Source organism: Camelus ferus, chromosome 6 (assembly GCF_009834535.1).
Source record: "Camelus ferus isolate YT-003-E chromosome 6, BCGSAC_Cfer_1.0, whole genome shotgun sequence".
In the NCBI taxonomy this organism is placed as follows: domain Eukaryota; kingdom Metazoa; phylum Chordata; class Mammalia; order Artiodactyla; family Camelidae; genus Camelus; species Camelus ferus.
Window position 1 is genome coordinate 30420105 of NC_045701.1, and position 17019 is coordinate 30437123.

Sequence of the window (17019 nt, forward strand, 5' to 3'; positions counted from 1 at the left end):
ACTTCCAATGTCTTCATTTTTGTGTGGGTTCCTATTTCCACCTGGTGTCCTTTTTCCTCTGCCTGAAGGACTTCCTTCTTCATTAAAGATTATGAAGCTTTTCATATATGAAGATTATAACGATTACTATAAAAAATTAAAAGCTAATTCCTTTAGCTCTTGTATGTCTGAAATAGTCCGTTTAATAAATCTAATAAAACAGGCATTTCTCATAAGTTTTATCAATTTTGAAAGGTACAAATAAAATGTCAGAATAGAAATAAGATGTAAAAACAGATGCTGCAAATATTTTAAAAGAATGTGATTAATTTTGTGCCAATATATTGAAACACTTCAGATGAAATGGATAAATTCCTACAGAAAACAAAAACAACCTGTCAAAGTTATCTCAAGAAGATCTAAGAATATCACTTATGTGTGGAATCTAAAACATAATACAGACAAATGTATATGCAAAACAGAAACAGACTTGCAGATATAGAAAACAAACTTGTGGTTACTACCGAGGTGAAAAGGAAAGAGGTAAGTACAAATTAGGGGTATGGAATAAACAGATTCCAACTACTATGTATAAAATAGACAAGCAACAAGGATGTACTGTACAGCACAGCGAATTGTAGCCATTATCATGTAGTAACCTACAATGGAGTGTGATCTGCAAAATACTGAATCACTATACTGCACACCTAAAACTAATATAATATTGTAAATCAAGTATACTTCAATTAAAAAAGAACTAGAAAACTCAGCATATCTGTAATTGTTAAAAAAATTGAAACAGAAGTTAAAAATAGTCTCAAAGAAAATGTCAGGGCCAGACAGCCTTACAGATGAGTTCAGTAAATAATAAAATAACATATAATTCCAATTACAGAAAATAGAGAAGGAATATTCCTCAACTCATTTCTGAAGGCTAATATATAATCTGGATACCAAAATCAAACATGGTAATAGCAAAAAAAGAAATTTCAGACCAATTTCATTCATAAACATAAATGCAAAAACAAAAAATCCTTAAATATTTGCAAACTAAATTCAGTTATGTAAAAAAAGATAATTTAGCTTAACTGAAATGAGTTTATACCAAAGTTGGTTTAATATCTAAAATCAGTTACTACAATTCACCCCATTTATGAATTAGGAGAGAAATACTATATAATTATATCATTAGATGCAGGAAAAAAAAATCAATAAGATTCACAATCCACTCAAGAGTGGAAACCAAGAGTAGAAGGGAAGGAAGCTTTTTTGTCCTTTAAATAGGAATCTACCAAAACCCCACAGCACCAGCGGGTCTACCACAACGGCCCTTTAAAGATTTATTGGAAGCACTTTTATAGCAAGCATTAGGCTAAGTGCTGAAGGTCACAAATAAGGACAACACGGCTACAGCTCCTGGCATCAGGGGAAAGATGAAAGTTAAGAGTCCCAATTTTGTCACCATTGTTGCAGGAGAGTAAAATCCCCACACCGGTTTACTCCATGGGCACTTGGCCAGTCAGTCAATGGATAGCTGCCCTAAGAGTCAGGTGCCCTCTTTTGCTTCAAAGCCCTGCCATCATTTTGATGGAGTCTCCGAGTAGAGAATTCGGTCACCTATGGCTGCTCCCTCTTGTGGGTAGAAAAACTTCCTTCAGAAGGGAATGGATTCCAAGAAAGAAATAGGCTCATTTCCAGCTCAGCCAAACTGCAAAGCTTATAACACAAGAAGGTGCTCTGCACATATCTCACGCCCTTTCATTCATACCTGCGATGCTAAGAGTGTGAATCTGAAGGTGGCTTGTTAATACTAAAGAGCACGAAAGCATGAATGTTTTGGTAAACCCAGAAATCTGGTCTTTGAAAGTTGGTTGTATTTATGCTGGCTGAATTTTCTGTTTATTCATCTATTATCTTCCAGCCACGTGACGGTAATTAAGAAACTTCCAACCCATTTCCCGCTGTCTTAAGGGGAACCCAGGAAGACGTTCTGCTCTCCGCTTGGCCAAGGGGATTCAGGTGGCGCAGCGCCCCCTGCGGGCCGGTGCGGGAGACGCGGAGGGGACCACGAGGTGTAGAGTCACCCGCTCTGCCACCTCTCCTCCGGGTAGCTGCTCCTTCCGGTGCCGTGCTCTGCGCATCAGGGCCTTGTTTCTATTAAGGAAATTAAGGACATCTCTCTGGGGATTTGGGTGTCGTCCCAAATCCCCTCCGCAGGAGCCCACTGGGGAGAAAGGAGCTGAAGGTCCAGCTGGAGGACCCTGCGAACCAGGCGAGAGTTCTTATTGGAGAAGCTCGTGGGTAAATCAACGGCTTGTGTAGTTGCTAGATGGGAGCAAGGCTTTTCCAGAATAGAAGCCCCTTGAGAGGGCTTTATTCTCTGACATCCCCATCCCCACCTTGTCTTGCATCCAAAAAACCGACACCGTGTCAAAAGTGCGGGGTGGGCTGTGGAGTTAGCGTTAGGGGAGAGGCTGTAAGAGAGATGACTGAAAACAGTAAGCGAGCCTTACACCAGAGAAGAAGCACTTACATGGAAGACTTTGACAAAGTCTCAAAGACTTAAAGATGTAGGGTGCAATTCCTTGGCATTACATGTCAGGGCTGGGAGGAGCCTAGCCGTCCAGATGAACAGGTTCCCCCTCCTCACAGCCCACACGGATGGGCCTGGTGGAGTCCTTCTTGTGGTAGTGGCAGTAGGGGGGCCGGGTCCCTGCTCTGGCAAAGCAGTCGGTGACACTGACGTCGTGAGTACTGTTGTGGCAGCTGCGCAAGGAGCGGCTGCTGGTGCAGGGCACTGCTGGAGTGTTACAGAAGGCTGCTACGGTGGCCAGGTCTTCGTGAATAAAGGTGTTGATCTGCTTGCACTTATCCCTGTGGATCAGCCACCGTCGCCTCATCATCACGTCACAGTATCGGTGGTGTCCCCCAGGGACCCATGATGTGGGACTGTCTATATGTCGTCTTGAGAAGGGCAGGCCTGGAGTGAAGACAGTTTGCTCCAGGAAGAAGAGGAGAAGAAGGGTCCATGTCAGATTCATGTTCCCTGTGAAAGCAGGTCAAGGAAGAGTGGGGTCAGGGAGTGGGCCAAGGTCCACTTCCCCCAGGATTCTTACTTCTAAGAACTCTTGGTCCAAACACTTAATGTCTCCTCTGCCCTCTACCTACACTTATTCTTCTTGTAGTCATGGCAACTGCTGTTCTTCCATCCTCCTTCCAACTCACATCCCTTCTTTTTCTCTGGATAAGATGTGAGGAGAGAGGATTTGCCAATAAAGGAGGTGCCTACCACCCCCTCACCCTTTATGAGCCTGTCATACAAAGGTATTTTCAAACTCCAAAGCTGTTCTTGCCCCTTTCTTGAGCAGTTAACCTAAAAACTGACATCTCTAAAGTGTTTGCCTCTATCAGCCTGTGAGTGAGGCAGTTGTCTCTGCCAGACTCTTTCTACAATGGGTGAGCCCCGAAGGGAACTGACAAATCCATATGCCTCGCATCTTAGAAAATATTTCTGCTTCCTTAAATACATATGCCTGTTTTAAACACAGTTAAAAAGAAAACAGGAGAATCTACAACAAAAGGAGGCAAGGATATACAATGGAGAAAAGACAGTCACTTCAATGAGTGATGCTGGGAAAATTGGACAGCTACATCTAAAAGAATGAAATTAGAGCATTTTCTAACACCATATACAAAAATAAAGTCAAAATTTATTAAAGACCTAAATATAAGACCGGATAGTATTAAACTCCTAGAGGACAACAAGGGCAGAGCACTCTTTGACATAAATTGCAGTAATATTTTTTCTAACCAGATCCTGGAGTAATGGAAATAAAAGCAAAAATAAATACATGGGATCTAGTCAACAAAACAAAAAGACAACCTACAGAATGGGAGAAAATATTTGCAAATGATGTGATCAACAAGGGACTAATTTCCAAAATATACAAACAGCTCATACACCTTAATATCAAAAAAACAAGCAACCCAATCCAAAAACGGGCAGAAGACCTAAATAGACATTTCTCCAAAGAAGACATCCAGATGGCCAACAAGCACATGTAAAGGTGCTCAACATCACTAATGTCAGAGAAATGCAAATCAAAACGACAATGAGATATCACCTCACACCAGTCAGAATGGCCATCACTAAAAAGTCCACAAATGATAAATGCTGAAGAGAGTGTGGAGAAAAGGGAACCCTCCTACACTGTTGGTGGGAATGTAAATTGGTGCAGCCACTATAGAGGACAGTATGGAGATTCCTCAAAAAACTAAAAATAGACTTACCATATGATCCAGCAATCCCACTCCTGGGTGTATATCTGGAGGAAAATATAATTTGAAAAGACACATGTACCCCAATGTTCACAGCGGCACTATTTACAATAGCCAAGACATAGAAACAACCCAAATGTTTATCAGTAGATGATTGGATAAAGAAGTATGTGGAAAACTACTCAGTCATAAAAAAAGAATAGAATAATGCCATTTGCAGCAGCATGGATGGACCTAGAGATTATCATATTAAATGAAGTAAGTCAGAAAGAGAAAGAAAAATACCATATGATATCACTTATATATGGATTTTTTTTAAAAAAAAAGGACACAAATGAACTTTTCTACAAAACAGAAACAGACTCACAGACATAGAGAATAAACATGGTTACCAGGGAGGAAAGGGGGTAGGAAGGGATAAATTGGGAATTTAAAATTTGCACCTCTTGGGGAGTGATAGACATGTTAGTTATCTTGCTTGTGGTGGTGGCTTCATTGGTGTACACATCTATCAAAACTCATCAGATTGTTCATCTCAAATATGGAATTTACCGTACAAGAATCATACCATAATAAAGGTGTTTTTAAAGAGTCTACAAATAATAAATGCTGGAGAGGGTGTAGAGAAAAAGGACCTCTCCTACACTGTTAGTGGGAATATAAATTTGTGCAGCCACTATGGAGGACAGTATGGAAGTTCCCTAAAAAACTGAAAATGGATTTATCATATGACCCAGCAATCCCACTCCTGAGCATATATCTGAAGAAAACTATAATCTGAAAAGACACATGCACCCCAATGTTTATCGCAGCACTATTTACAATAGCCAAGACATGGAGACAGCCTAAATGACCATCAACAGATGACGGGATAAAGATGTGGTATACATATATAATAGAATATTATTCAGCCATAAAAAATTATGAAATAATGCCATTTGCAGCAACATGGATGGACCTAGACATTATCATATTAAGTGAAGTAAGTCAGACAGAGAAAGACAAATATCGTATGATATCACTTATCTGTGGAATCTAAAAAAATGCGACGGACAAGGGACTAATTTCCAAAACTACTCAGCCATAGAAAAGAATGAAATAATGCCATTTGCAGCAACAGATACACGTTACTATATATAAAATAGATGAACAACAAGGACCTACTGTATAGCACAGGGAAGTGTATTCAACATCTTGTAATAACATATAATGGAAAAGAATATGAAAAGAAAATACATATGTGTGTGTATGTATAATCAAATCACTTTGCTGTACACCTGAAACTAATGTTGTAAATCAAATACACTTCAATAAAAAGTAAAATTAAAAATCTGTAATAAATTCCAAAAAAAAAGGTGCATTTCAATTCTACAGGAGCAAACTTCATGTTTCCCCTACATTTTTCTCTGCCTCAGAATAAAGATTCCCAGCTCATCCATGTGTAGGGCTGGGCATCGGGAAACTTCCCTACGGGTGCCCAGGGAATCTAAGTAAAGATTGAGTGTCAGGTTCCTACCTCTGGCTCTAATATTCTGGCTCCTTTTTTGAATACCTGGGAGTCCAAGGGAAGGGTTTTTGCAGAGCAGGTGACGTCCACAGAGATAGCTACGTCCCTTTCAGCGGTGGATATTCCTAGCAGAAATGGATCCTCCGTTGCCTTCCATCCTTTCTCTAATCCTGTAGGAATCACATTGCGGATATTTTCTCCCCAGACCTTAGGGTGAAGGCCACAAAGGAAACTCTCAGGTCTGTCAATGATCTTAAACAGATTAAGGACTGATTTCTTGTTTACTATTTCACACCTAGAGTGTTTACCAGCATCACACAGAGTGCCTATGACATCACCACAAATATAAAGAAAGAGACCTGCAGTTTGGTGCCTGTCTGTCCCAAGCTTGCTATTGGAGGTGGGCAAGTCACCTCATCCTACTGCTCACCACTAAATCGAAGGTTTAGACTAAAGATGTCTTTCAGCTCAGTCATTCTCCGTCACTCACTCTAGCCTAATTAAGCATTACTTGTGTGTATGAGTCCGTGTGTGATTTTCTGTGTGTACATTTTGGTTTATACATGTTGAGGTAAGAGATCTCAGTGAACGCCTCCACATGCTCAATATGCGATGGGTCAATTTCACTTGAATGCAGTTTTCCAATTTCTCAGGGAACACTTTGTACCATCCCTCTACAGACTTACCCCTCCATAATCCCATCCGAGCTCTCTTACTCCCCTCTCCAGGGAGGGGAAGAACTTGTTATAAAAGTGAGAAAGAGAAGGGTCCCTTCCTTTTTCATGTCAAAAATGTGATCAAAGGGATCAAGTCCTGCTTTTGTTCAGTAGTCTTTGAGGGAGATAAGGGGGTGCTCCCATGCAAGAAGTCAGGTCTGGGGCCACCTTGCTGACTCCAAGAGACCAGGGAGAGCCCAGCACATCAAATGTTTTTTGAACTTAGGTTAGCTGAATCTCACTCCATTTGCTGCAGTTAACCTGAACCATGTTATTGCAATGGTCTGTGTGCGTTGCTGGTCCCACAGACACCTGCTGCATTAGGAAGCCGTGCGTAGGTAGGTTCGGGCAGTTGGCATCTATCACCCTATCAGCAGGGTAAGAACAGACATTGCAAGAATACCCCGGGCTGAAGAAATTGCAGCCGTTGGACATCATGCTTTTGCACATAGGCTCTGTAAAAAGAGATACTGATCAACCCTGAGACCAGTGTTCTCAACAGTAGTTTTTACCACAAATGCAGAAGTTTTTGTCTGGCTCGGTATCTTACGATGTTCCTAGATTTCAAAAAATGATTTGATGATACTAGGGCTAAATTCTGGCTTTTCCTCTGAGGGAGTATGGATCAGGTCCAGAAACGTGCCACTAAACTGGGCTGCAAGGGAAGCCATGCGAACAAAATAACAGAATGAGCCCAAGAGAAGTGGCTTTTGTCTATTCAAGACAAAATCACACTGAAGTTACACTGTATTTTGATTAACATAGGCTTATATTCATTCCTGCTTCATATCAAGAAGTCCTCTCCGAAAGGTCTTAAATATTAAACTAGGTCATTTGTACTAGACCTGTAGACAAATAAGGGAAGTTAAAAATGTGTAGTGGGAGACAAATATCATATGATGTGACTTATATGTGGAATCTTAAAAAAAAGATACAAATTTTATTTACAAACCAGAAATAGACTCTTGGACATAGAAAACAAACTGTAGTTACCAGGAGGAATAGATTGAGAGTCTGGGACTGATGGATACGCACTGTTATATGTGAAGTGGACAGGCAGCAAGGGCTTCCATACAGCGCAGGGAACTATATTCAGTTTTTTTTATAACAAGCTGTAATGGAAAAGAAACTGGAAAAATATGTATGTATGTATATATATGTATGACTGAACTGCTTTGCTGTACACCTGAAACTAACGTAAATTGGCTGCACTTCAATCAAAAATAATAATAAAAGAAAATGCATAGAGGAAACTTATGGATGAACCCGTCAGGAAAATCATAGAAGGCATACTCCGAGTACAATTTTAAAGGTGGAACATGATTGCAGATTGGGCATGATATTGTGGGGGTCACTTCTCAGGACACTTGTAACAAGCCTGCTAGGCAGTATCTGAGTGAACAGACAGGACGTGATAAGGAGGTAGGAGTAGAGTCCGTGAAAACCTCTGAACTATCGCCGCCTTCAACAGAGGCAGCGGCCGCTCAGCTCCAGTTGATCCCTTGTGGCACTGGGGACTCAGTGCACTAACCGACATCTCCCGATTTTTAAAGATAAGACAGATATGCAAAGTTTTACGTGAACTATCCCAATTTGAAGTGTTAATATCCAAAACCCAATATTACAAGTGGCACTGTGTATGGTGACTAAGAACAGGTTTTCAAGCCAGATGCAGCGCCTGTGACCGCAGTGTATGATTTTTAGTTCACGGTACAGACACTTGAGTAGGAGTCCTTCTACTCAGTGTGGTTGTCGGCATCGCAGAAGGGTTAAACTACATCTAATTCATTTTTACATCCTCATCTCCTATGAAAATGCTTTCCACAAAATAGACATTAAAAAAAACTTGCTTCCTGATAAAAGATATTAATGCATTGCAGAGGGGAGAGGGTAGGTATTGCTCAGTGGTAGGGTGCATGCCTAGCATGCATGAGGTCATGGGTTCAATCCCCAGTAACTCCAGTTAAATAAAAAAAGTAATAATAAATAAGTAAACTAATTACCTCCCCCAGGAAAAATAAAAACAAGCAAATAAGGATACAAAGTCCTATCCATTAATGTTCATTTTATAAATTAAAAAAATGTTTTTCCTTTTAACACCAAGAAATGAAATCTACTGGGAGATAAATGACAATTCTAGGGCAGACTGTTTTCTAGAAAATAACACAGACTGAAAAGAACACTAGGAATGCTAGCTCCAGGTTGGAATCCTTTACATGACACCATGTTCATTCTCTGGCTGATTTTACAGAAAGACTTTCCTCTGGGCGTTTTGGGGTTATGTTACTTCACAGGAAGTGAAGGCAAAACCAGGCAGGGTGAAAACAAGAGAAAATGAATTCAATGGATGGGGAGCAGAAAAAACATTGACAACAACAGTAACAGAAACTCACAGATACATCACAAATGCCTTTACTTACTTACAGGATTTTGAGCAGTGAGAAATTCAGAGCTCAAGTTTTCAGCACAGGGAGGTGATGAGATAAAGAACATTTGGGTGAGAGGGAACCAAGGTTACTAAAATGAAAAGGGGACCTGGGTTCCTCCTGCCCAAACAACTCTCCCTGGCTCGGTTTGTTCTGAGTACTGAGCCTCCCTTTATGTACTTCAGTCTTTCAGTGTCTTGCCCCAAGTTGAGTTATAAAATCTATGGCCACTCTGCAGTCAATGGCATTTTTCATTTAGGAAGTCCAGACCCAGTGGCAGAGCTCTGCCCTGCCCAGGATGCCTGGAATTAGGTTTGTTACAACAGAAGCAGCAGTGGTGCTGTCCTCGGGTATGCAGTGATCGGCACACGGCAAAACAAAGAAGCTCATCGCGTAAGTGGGCCATGGGCCAGTCTGTAGATTTCTTCATATCCTGGACTCAAAACCTTCCTGGTTCTGCCGGCCCCACCCACAGAGGCTGCTCTATATCTCTAGTCCCAAGGATCGGGGGAGACTCGCTGCCTTTGAGCACCAGGACCACCAGCACCAGGAGCCAGAGCATAGAGACTGGGTAAGACAGTGAGCCCTAGAGCTGGGACGGGATGGACAGCAATGGGGCAGCAACTGTGGGAGTGGTGAGCTGGAGTTAGTGCCCAGGACACGAGGCAGACTTTGGGGAGCAGAGGGGCGAGGAGATAGAACCCCACAGTGACAGCAGGGGACCGTGCAGGGTGAGAGATGGGTGAAGTGTGTTATTGCTGGACTGGAATGCAAAAGATACTCTTCTTTTCACAGGAAACATGGTTCCGACACAGCAAGACTCCCGGCTTTGTCCCCTTTTGCTACTGGGGCTCTTGGGAATGGTGATCTCACTCCATGCCCCACCCGCTAATTTAACCAGGGCTCAGTGGTTTGAGATTCAGCACATAAATATGGCGCACTCTCAGTGTGATCCTGCAATGCAGGTAGTTAACAGTTATAGAGGGGTATGCAAAGATAAAAATACTTTTCTCCATACAACGTTTGCTCAGGTAGCTCATGTTTGTACCACTAAAAATGTAGCTTGCCGAAATCGACGGATGAATTGTCATAAGAGCCCAGGTCGAGTGCCTTTAACCTTCTGCAACCTCACAAAAATTGAATCGAATTACACAAAATGCAAGTATAGTCAGATGAAGATGCAGATGATCTACATTGTTGCCTGTGAGCAAAGATCACCGCAGGACAATGCCACGTACTCGTTGGTTCCAGTTCACTTGGATAACATCATCTAAACTTTGGGTCAGCACTTTTGGTCATGCTCTTCTGCCAGGCTCCACGGTCACAGCCATGGTCCCATCCCACTATCTGCCCCAGATATCAGCATCGGTCCTCATCGCACCAACCCCAGCCCCTTTTAAGCTTTGCTGAGCTGAAGCTCCTTGTGCACCGTGCAATAAATGTTACAGAATCACCTACATGGCTCTGTGTGTCTTCTTGCTCCCTTCTGCTGTCATGTCGTTACATTCAGATCTAGAGACTTCCTCTTCTTCTAATAAGAGATTTGTGGGAAATAGACATGAGGATAAAAGGCTCCTTGTGTCATGAATTTGTGCAGACTTTTCCTTCTCTTAAGTCAAGAAGCGAAGGCTTCCCGCCATGGCTGCCTATTTCGATACCAGGAGGCAAGGAGACCCCCCAGTAAGTAGAAAAAAATATATCTGATTCTGACTTAAGAATCATAAATATTATTATACAAGTGAACTATATGGTATAAAAATGAAAAGAAAGAAGAAAATACCATAATTGTGATGAGACCAAGAGAAAAAAGCAAATTTTAGCCTCAGAGGTTTTTTTTTTTAAGTAAGTGCATCCAATCTTCAGGTATTAATGGTTATCCCAGGGGTGGATCCAGAGTTTGAGTCTAATGTGGAATGAGATCGGTTGTTCAGGTCGTGTATGGACAGACTCTAGTACTGCCTGAGAAGAGGTGAAACTCTTTCCTGGCACTTGTATGTCCTGGAGAAGGGAGCAGCTGGCCATCTGGTGGCAGAAGGTGAGGAGGAGACATGGAATTGAGATCTCTCCCAAGGGTGAATCAGTGGCTTATTCACATTCAGGCCAGGAAAGGGCATAGGCTCCAGGACTAGGCAAATGGAGACCCACAGAAAAAGGAGTGGAGAATGAGGGTCCCTACTCTGCCTCCATCGCAGGGCTGCACTCAGGAATCAAAGAGGAACAGGAAGAGACAGCTCCTTGCAAACTGTGGTCAAGTGCGGCATTCAAGTGATCAGGGGACAGGGTGGGCTTTTGCAACACCTGACTCACAAAAGAACACAGGTGGCCTGTCATCAGATCCGCACCTCTGCCCTTCAGTCTAGGATTCCTGACCTCCTTTTTTTTTTCAGCTCCTCTTCCAGACCTAGATAAATAGTAATTTCCATTCCTCCCCCCTCCATATGGTCAGTCATTCTTGCTCTTGGTAATACTCCCTACAGCAGCTGCATTTGAGCATCTTCTCTGGAGAAGCCACGGGAGGTTTTGCTCCCCTAGTTGGGTCTGTTGACTCAAGCTATTGCATGGAGACACTGGGTTTGGGAAATTCCAGTGCTCAGCAGAATCCCCTGACTTTAGGTGAATAAAGAGTGGCATGAAATGAGGTCATTTTTCCTCGGAGTAACAAACGGAGGAGGTGGGATACCACAAGGCTGGAGTCACATTTGCTATGAAAAAAGATGCAATGAACCTTCCTTGCCTTTGTTACCAGATCATATGTCTCTTCCCAGACATGGATACAGCGTCTCTAACACCCTACAGTAGAGGGGTTGGTCACGCAGCTGCCCCATCTCTCTCTGCCTTGTGTCATCATCCCCTCTCCCACCATTCATTCATTCATTCGTTCATTCATTCATCATTCATTAATGGAGTAGATTACTATTGTGCAGATATCATGTTCCAGGAAGAGTTCTAAGGTCGTGAAGATGCAATGTAAACAAAGATACACTTCTGCCCTTATAGTGCCTATTCTGCTAGGAAGAAAATTAACTAACAAAATTATTTTTCCAGGTGATAAGTTGCCATCAGTGTCTTCCAGGAGACCAAAATCCATGAATGCTCAAGTCCCTTGTAAAAAAGGGGATGGTACAGCTGGACCTCCATATCTGTGGGTTTCGCATCCATGTGGAGGGTCATCTGTAGTGGGTCTTGATGAGTTCATAGAAGTGATTCTGCCCAGTGGCCAGAAGAGCCCCAGTGAAGAAATGAATTCTGAACAAGATGAGAAGCGGCTGGTCATGCAGGAACGAAGGGGATAGTCATCCAGTAGAGAGAAAGGGAGAGAGCATTCAAAGGGCATGACGCAAATATAGATTTGTCATGTTAGAAAAATAAAAGTCTAGCAGAATAAGAGCATTTTTACCATGAGCATTAATGATAGAGGTTAACGAGGCTCAGATGCTTCGTACTCGTACAGACATAGGTAAAGAGTAATTTGCTATCGGATATAAACGGAGCACGTTAAATATTATAATAATGTGACCTAAAGATCAGCCCGGCTGCTGGGGAAGGACTGTGGGGACAGTCAGGAACTCGTGGTATCCAGGTCAAGTCCCAGAGGCATGGAATAAGGTAAATAGCAATGGAGCAGAAGGAAAGGTGCAGAGTTAGGATATGTTTTCAAGTTTGAATTATCAGGCTTTAATGAAGGATTGAAAGATGAGGGACAGGGAAACAGAAGAGACTTCCTCACTGTCAGTAAAATGCACCTTTACCCTCTCACTTGGAAGCCCGTTCCATTCCCCTCCCTGAGGCCAGGCTCTCCCTCCCACCCTCACGGCTTCCTCATCCTCTTCCTTCCTTCCCCTTCCTCGTCTTCCCGAGTCCCAGTGTTTGGGCTGAGGTTGGAGGGAGCTGATGGCCCTAAAGCTTAGAAGCAACTCTTCCCTCCAAGGGGGTGGGATGATTCAAAGCAGAGCAAGGACGATTCTGCGCTCTGTGATGATGAAACTGTGGCTTGGCTCCCACCACCCTCTGTGATAGACGTTCACAATCTTGTTGCACTGAACCTGAGGCCAGCACCACGGTGGTCACTATTAGAGAAGCTAATTGTTCACGTTAGCATATTCTGAGGACACGTTCCTTGAGTCCACTTGTCTTCCCTAAGTCCCCATTTCTGATTTTAGAAAATTCTCATAACGGTACCAAATCTCAAAGATGCTTTGGAGAAGTGAGAGCAGTCAACAGTCGTGACCCACTTTGTAAAGCCCAGCACGAAGTGAAAGCGCAGCTCACAGTGCCATGGCTTGTACTTTATTTTACATTTTAACAATAGGAACATTGCAGAACAGGTTCCTCTGTGGGGTAAGAAGAGGATTGTCTCAAATGATCTTCAGAACAGGGAGAAAAGGACCCACGGTCAGGTCAGGAGAGGTGAGAGGAGAGGAATCTCGTCTAAATATTGTGATTGGTTTTTGTCTGATACTGAGATTTTAGGCACTGTGTTTCCAATTGAATCACATAAGGGAGTGGGACTAACATGGTAGGACCTAGATGGTCTTATGCTAAGGGCAATAAGTCAGACAGAGAATGACAAATACGTTATGATCTCACCTATATGTGGAATCTGAAAAACAAAACAAATGAATGAACAAATTTAAAAAAAAAAAAAGGAAACAGAGTCATAGGTACAGAGAAGAAACAGGTGGTTGCCAGAGGGAGGGAGGACAAAGAGAGGAAAGAACTAGGTGAGGGAAATTAAGAAGTACAAACTTCCCAGTTATAAAATAAATGAGTCACAGATATGAAATGTACAGTGCGGGGAATACAGTCAATAATTATGTAATATCTTTGTCTGGTGACAGATGACAACTAGACATCATAGTGATCATTCTGAAATGGACAGAAATATTAAATCACTATGTTGTACACCAAGAAATAACATAGTATTGTAGGTCAATTATACTTCAAAAACAAACAAAAAAAAACTCATTAAAAAAAAGAGATCAGATTTGTGGTTACCAGAGGCAAGAAACGAACGGGAGAGGGAATTGGATGAAGAGAGTCAAACTTCCAGTTACAAGATAAATAAGTACCAGGGATGTAACGTACATGGTAAATACAATTGACACTACTGTATGTTATATACGAGAGTTGTTACGAGAGTAAACCCTAAGAGTTAGCACAAGGAAAACAATGCTTCTATTTCCTTAATTCTGTATCTATATGAGATGATGGATTAACTAAACTTACTGTGATGTTCACTTTATGCTGCATGAAGTCAAATCGTTATGCTGTATACCTTAAACTTGTACAGTGCTGTATGTCAATTATATCTCAAAACTGAAGAAAAAAAAAAAGAGGGTGAGGCAATGAGTACAGAAGAGGGCATAGAAACTCTGTTCCCATCCCCAATTCAAATTGCCTATGAAAAATAGCCCTTTTTTTGAAACTAAAACTTTACTTGTATTATTAAATTTGCTTCCTAAGATGCACATAGAAAGATGGCACCATTAACTATTATTCGTGTCTCAAGTCTGAGTTACAATAATCACATAAGAACAAAGCCTACCTCAAAATTCTCAGTATTTCAAAATATACTGGATTCAACATTGGTGACGTGAGAGACTTTAGTGAATAGAGGTGGCAAGATGATCACCATGGATAACTGGAGCATCGAGGAGATCAAATTGTTCACACACTTCCACTGAGGCAGAAGATATGACCCATGTTTCTTCCAGGTATACAAGCTGGACATTACCAAATCTGGCACAAGACACTAGGACCCACGTCTACTAGGTCAGTACATTTCTGAATTTATCAGAAATTCAGTCTCACCTGTGAGGTGAAATTTGTCTGGAGTGGAGCCAAGAACCGAGGATATAACTAATAAAGAGAAAGAATGAATTTCATTTACTTTTTAACAAAATGTGAGAGCAATTTGCCAGAATCCTTTAGTCACGAGCAGTTATCTCAAAAACAAAGAGATTCAAAACCAAGTGAAGGATTAAATTAATTCATTTATTCATCTATTTTAATATCCTCTACACTTTTCTGTGGAATTTGGCAGGCTTGTGATCCACCCAGTCCTCCACAGCTTTGACTGTTTCAGGAGCTCCTCGGGCCAAAGAACTGTGCTGGAACCACTTCCCTCCAAGGATTTGGCCTTTCTGATGTCTTAACAATCTGAAAGTTCAGTTAAACGGTCTTGAGGCATAAGGGCTGTTACGGCTTCATGTGCAACTTATCGGAAAAGAGAACCCAAGTTTCTCTCTCTTTCTCCAATCCCCTCTCTCCTACATCTTGGTGCACATTTCAGACAAATGTCCCTCACATGTTTGTCAGGTGACTACAACAACTCCAGACCTTATACTCTGTCACGAAATAAGTCCAGAAGACAAAGGCCCTATCTTCATCCTCCCAACATTCCCATCAAATATGTCTGACTGTGTGAGGGGTTGATCTCAGAATCAACCACGGTGACCAGAGAAATGAGATGCAGGCACTGACCAGGTCAGGTATGGTTCAGGAACCCTGCTGGTCCTCCAAACCTTTCTACAGTATCTGTTAGCTTTCAAACTATGTATCTGTGTGAGGGAGGCCAGATTCTCTTTACATAATTTAGCAAAACAACATAGTACAATAGATGAACATAGAAGCAGATATGAGAATCTGTCTGTCTATATAGAGTCAACCACAAAAGAAAATGTGAAATGGGGGGAGGGCATAGCTCAGTGGTAGAGTGCATGCCTAGCATGTTTGAGGTCCTGAGTTCAATCCCCAGTACCTTCATTAAAAATGAAATAAGCAAACCTAATTACCACTCCCAAACAAAATTTTTCAAAATAAATTAAATTTTAAAAATAAGTAAAAATAATTGTAGAATAGGTAAACAAGATTATACTGTATAGCACAGGGAAATAGACACAAAACGTTATGGTAGCTCACAGAGAAAAAAATGTGACAACGAGTGTGTATATGTCCATGTATGACTGAAAAATTGTGCCGAACACTGGAATTTGACACAACATTGTAAAATGATTATAAATCAATAAAAAATGTTAAAAAAAATAAAAAATAAAATAAAATAAAAATAAATAAGTAAAAATAAGTTTTTTTAAAAAGAAAAGAAAATGTGAAACAATGGCATTCTTTTTTTTTCATAATTATTTTTTAATGGTGAAAGCAAGCTGGTAGTACTACATGCTTCATATTAATGGTGATAACTGCATTGATTAACAGCATTCTTCTTAGCAATATTTTTTGATCTAGAAAATAAAGCTTTTTTTAAAAGTATGATACATATCAACATTTAATGATTCATTATTGTTATTATTAAACAATTTGTGAGTGACTAAGCATTCTAAAATTTCTTGGTTCTAATTTCTAATCAGGTAAATATACATAGATACAATCAACATAAACAAAAGCTCTTTGCTGCTCTCAATAACTCTGAGAGTGTAAAGTGATACCGAGAGCAAAGACTTTGAGACTTGCTGCTATAGAATATCAGGCAGAGGTCGAGGTTTGTGGTCAAGGTGAAGTTGTCCCATACTGAAACCTGGATTCATACCCACCCTGCTGCTCTCCTTTGACCTTTTGTGAGGCCAGGAACCCAACCGTGTTTTTTCTAGTATCAAGTTGCTACTCTAGGCAGAGGAAGGTGAATACTGTTTGTATCAAATCAGATCATCATAACTGGTCATTTATCGATGACTTCCAAAGAGTCTGAGAATGAGGATTCTTTTACTAAGAGGTCAAATGAGTGGGCATGTTCCATGCTTCTTTATTAGGACGGCTTAGAAGAAACTAAGCCATTGTGGTGATCACTGATACCTAATCCTTGTGTTCTACTCAGTCACAAAGTGAATCTTGCCTATGCCTCTGTTGCATTTAGAAAATTGCAGAGTTTGGGAGCTTCAGGAGTCAGCACTTTGAAATCTTTCTTCAAGTGATTCTGTCATGACCTGTCCCCAACCTGGCATTTGGGACTCACTTTAACTGAGCCAGACTTCAGAAGCCTATGATGGAAGTTGATACCTTTAGTCCAGCTCTCTCTCCAGAACTTAGACTCATATAGTCAACTGTCCACTTGACATCTTTGCTGAATGTCTAATAGACACCTCAAACTTAACACGTC

General features: G+C 41.3%; 2 protein-coding genes across 2 annotated transcripts; one reads left to right on the forward strand and one right to left on the reverse strand.

Moving 5' to 3' along the window:
• Nucleotides 1-1176: 1176 nt before the first annotated feature.
• LOC116664174 (ribonuclease 4-like) lies at nt 1177-3069 on the reverse strand. The gene has a single exon (XM_032481621.1). The coding sequence runs from the start codon at nt 3018-3020 to the stop codon at nt 2595-2597; it is 426 nt and encodes a 141-aa protein (XP_032337512.1). The 5' UTR covers nt 3021-3069; the 3' UTR covers nt 1177-2594.
• A 6292-nt stretch (nt 3070-9361) lies between these two features.
• LOC102506002 (eosinophil cationic protein) lies at nt 9362-10347 on the forward strand. Its single transcript, XM_006190833.3, has 2 exons — nt 9362-9477; nt 9702-10347. The coding sequence occupies exon 2, from the start codon at nt 9707-9709 to the stop codon at nt 10178-10180; it is 474 nt and encodes a 157-aa protein (XP_006190895.2). The 5' UTR covers nt 9362-9477; nt 9702-9706; the 3' UTR covers nt 10181-10347.
• Nucleotides 10348-17019: the final 6672 nt, after the last annotated feature.

What these genes read in the sequence shown, in the direction of transcription:
- LOC102506002 (XM_006190833.3), top strand. Translation starts at nt 9,707, where the DNA reads ATGGTTCCGACACAGCAAGACTCCCGGCTTTGTCCCCTTTTGCTACTG.
- LOC116664174 (XM_032481621.1), bottom strand. Translation starts at nt 3,020, where the DNA reads ATGAATCTGACATGGACCCTTCTTCTCCTCTTCTTCCTGGAGCAAACT.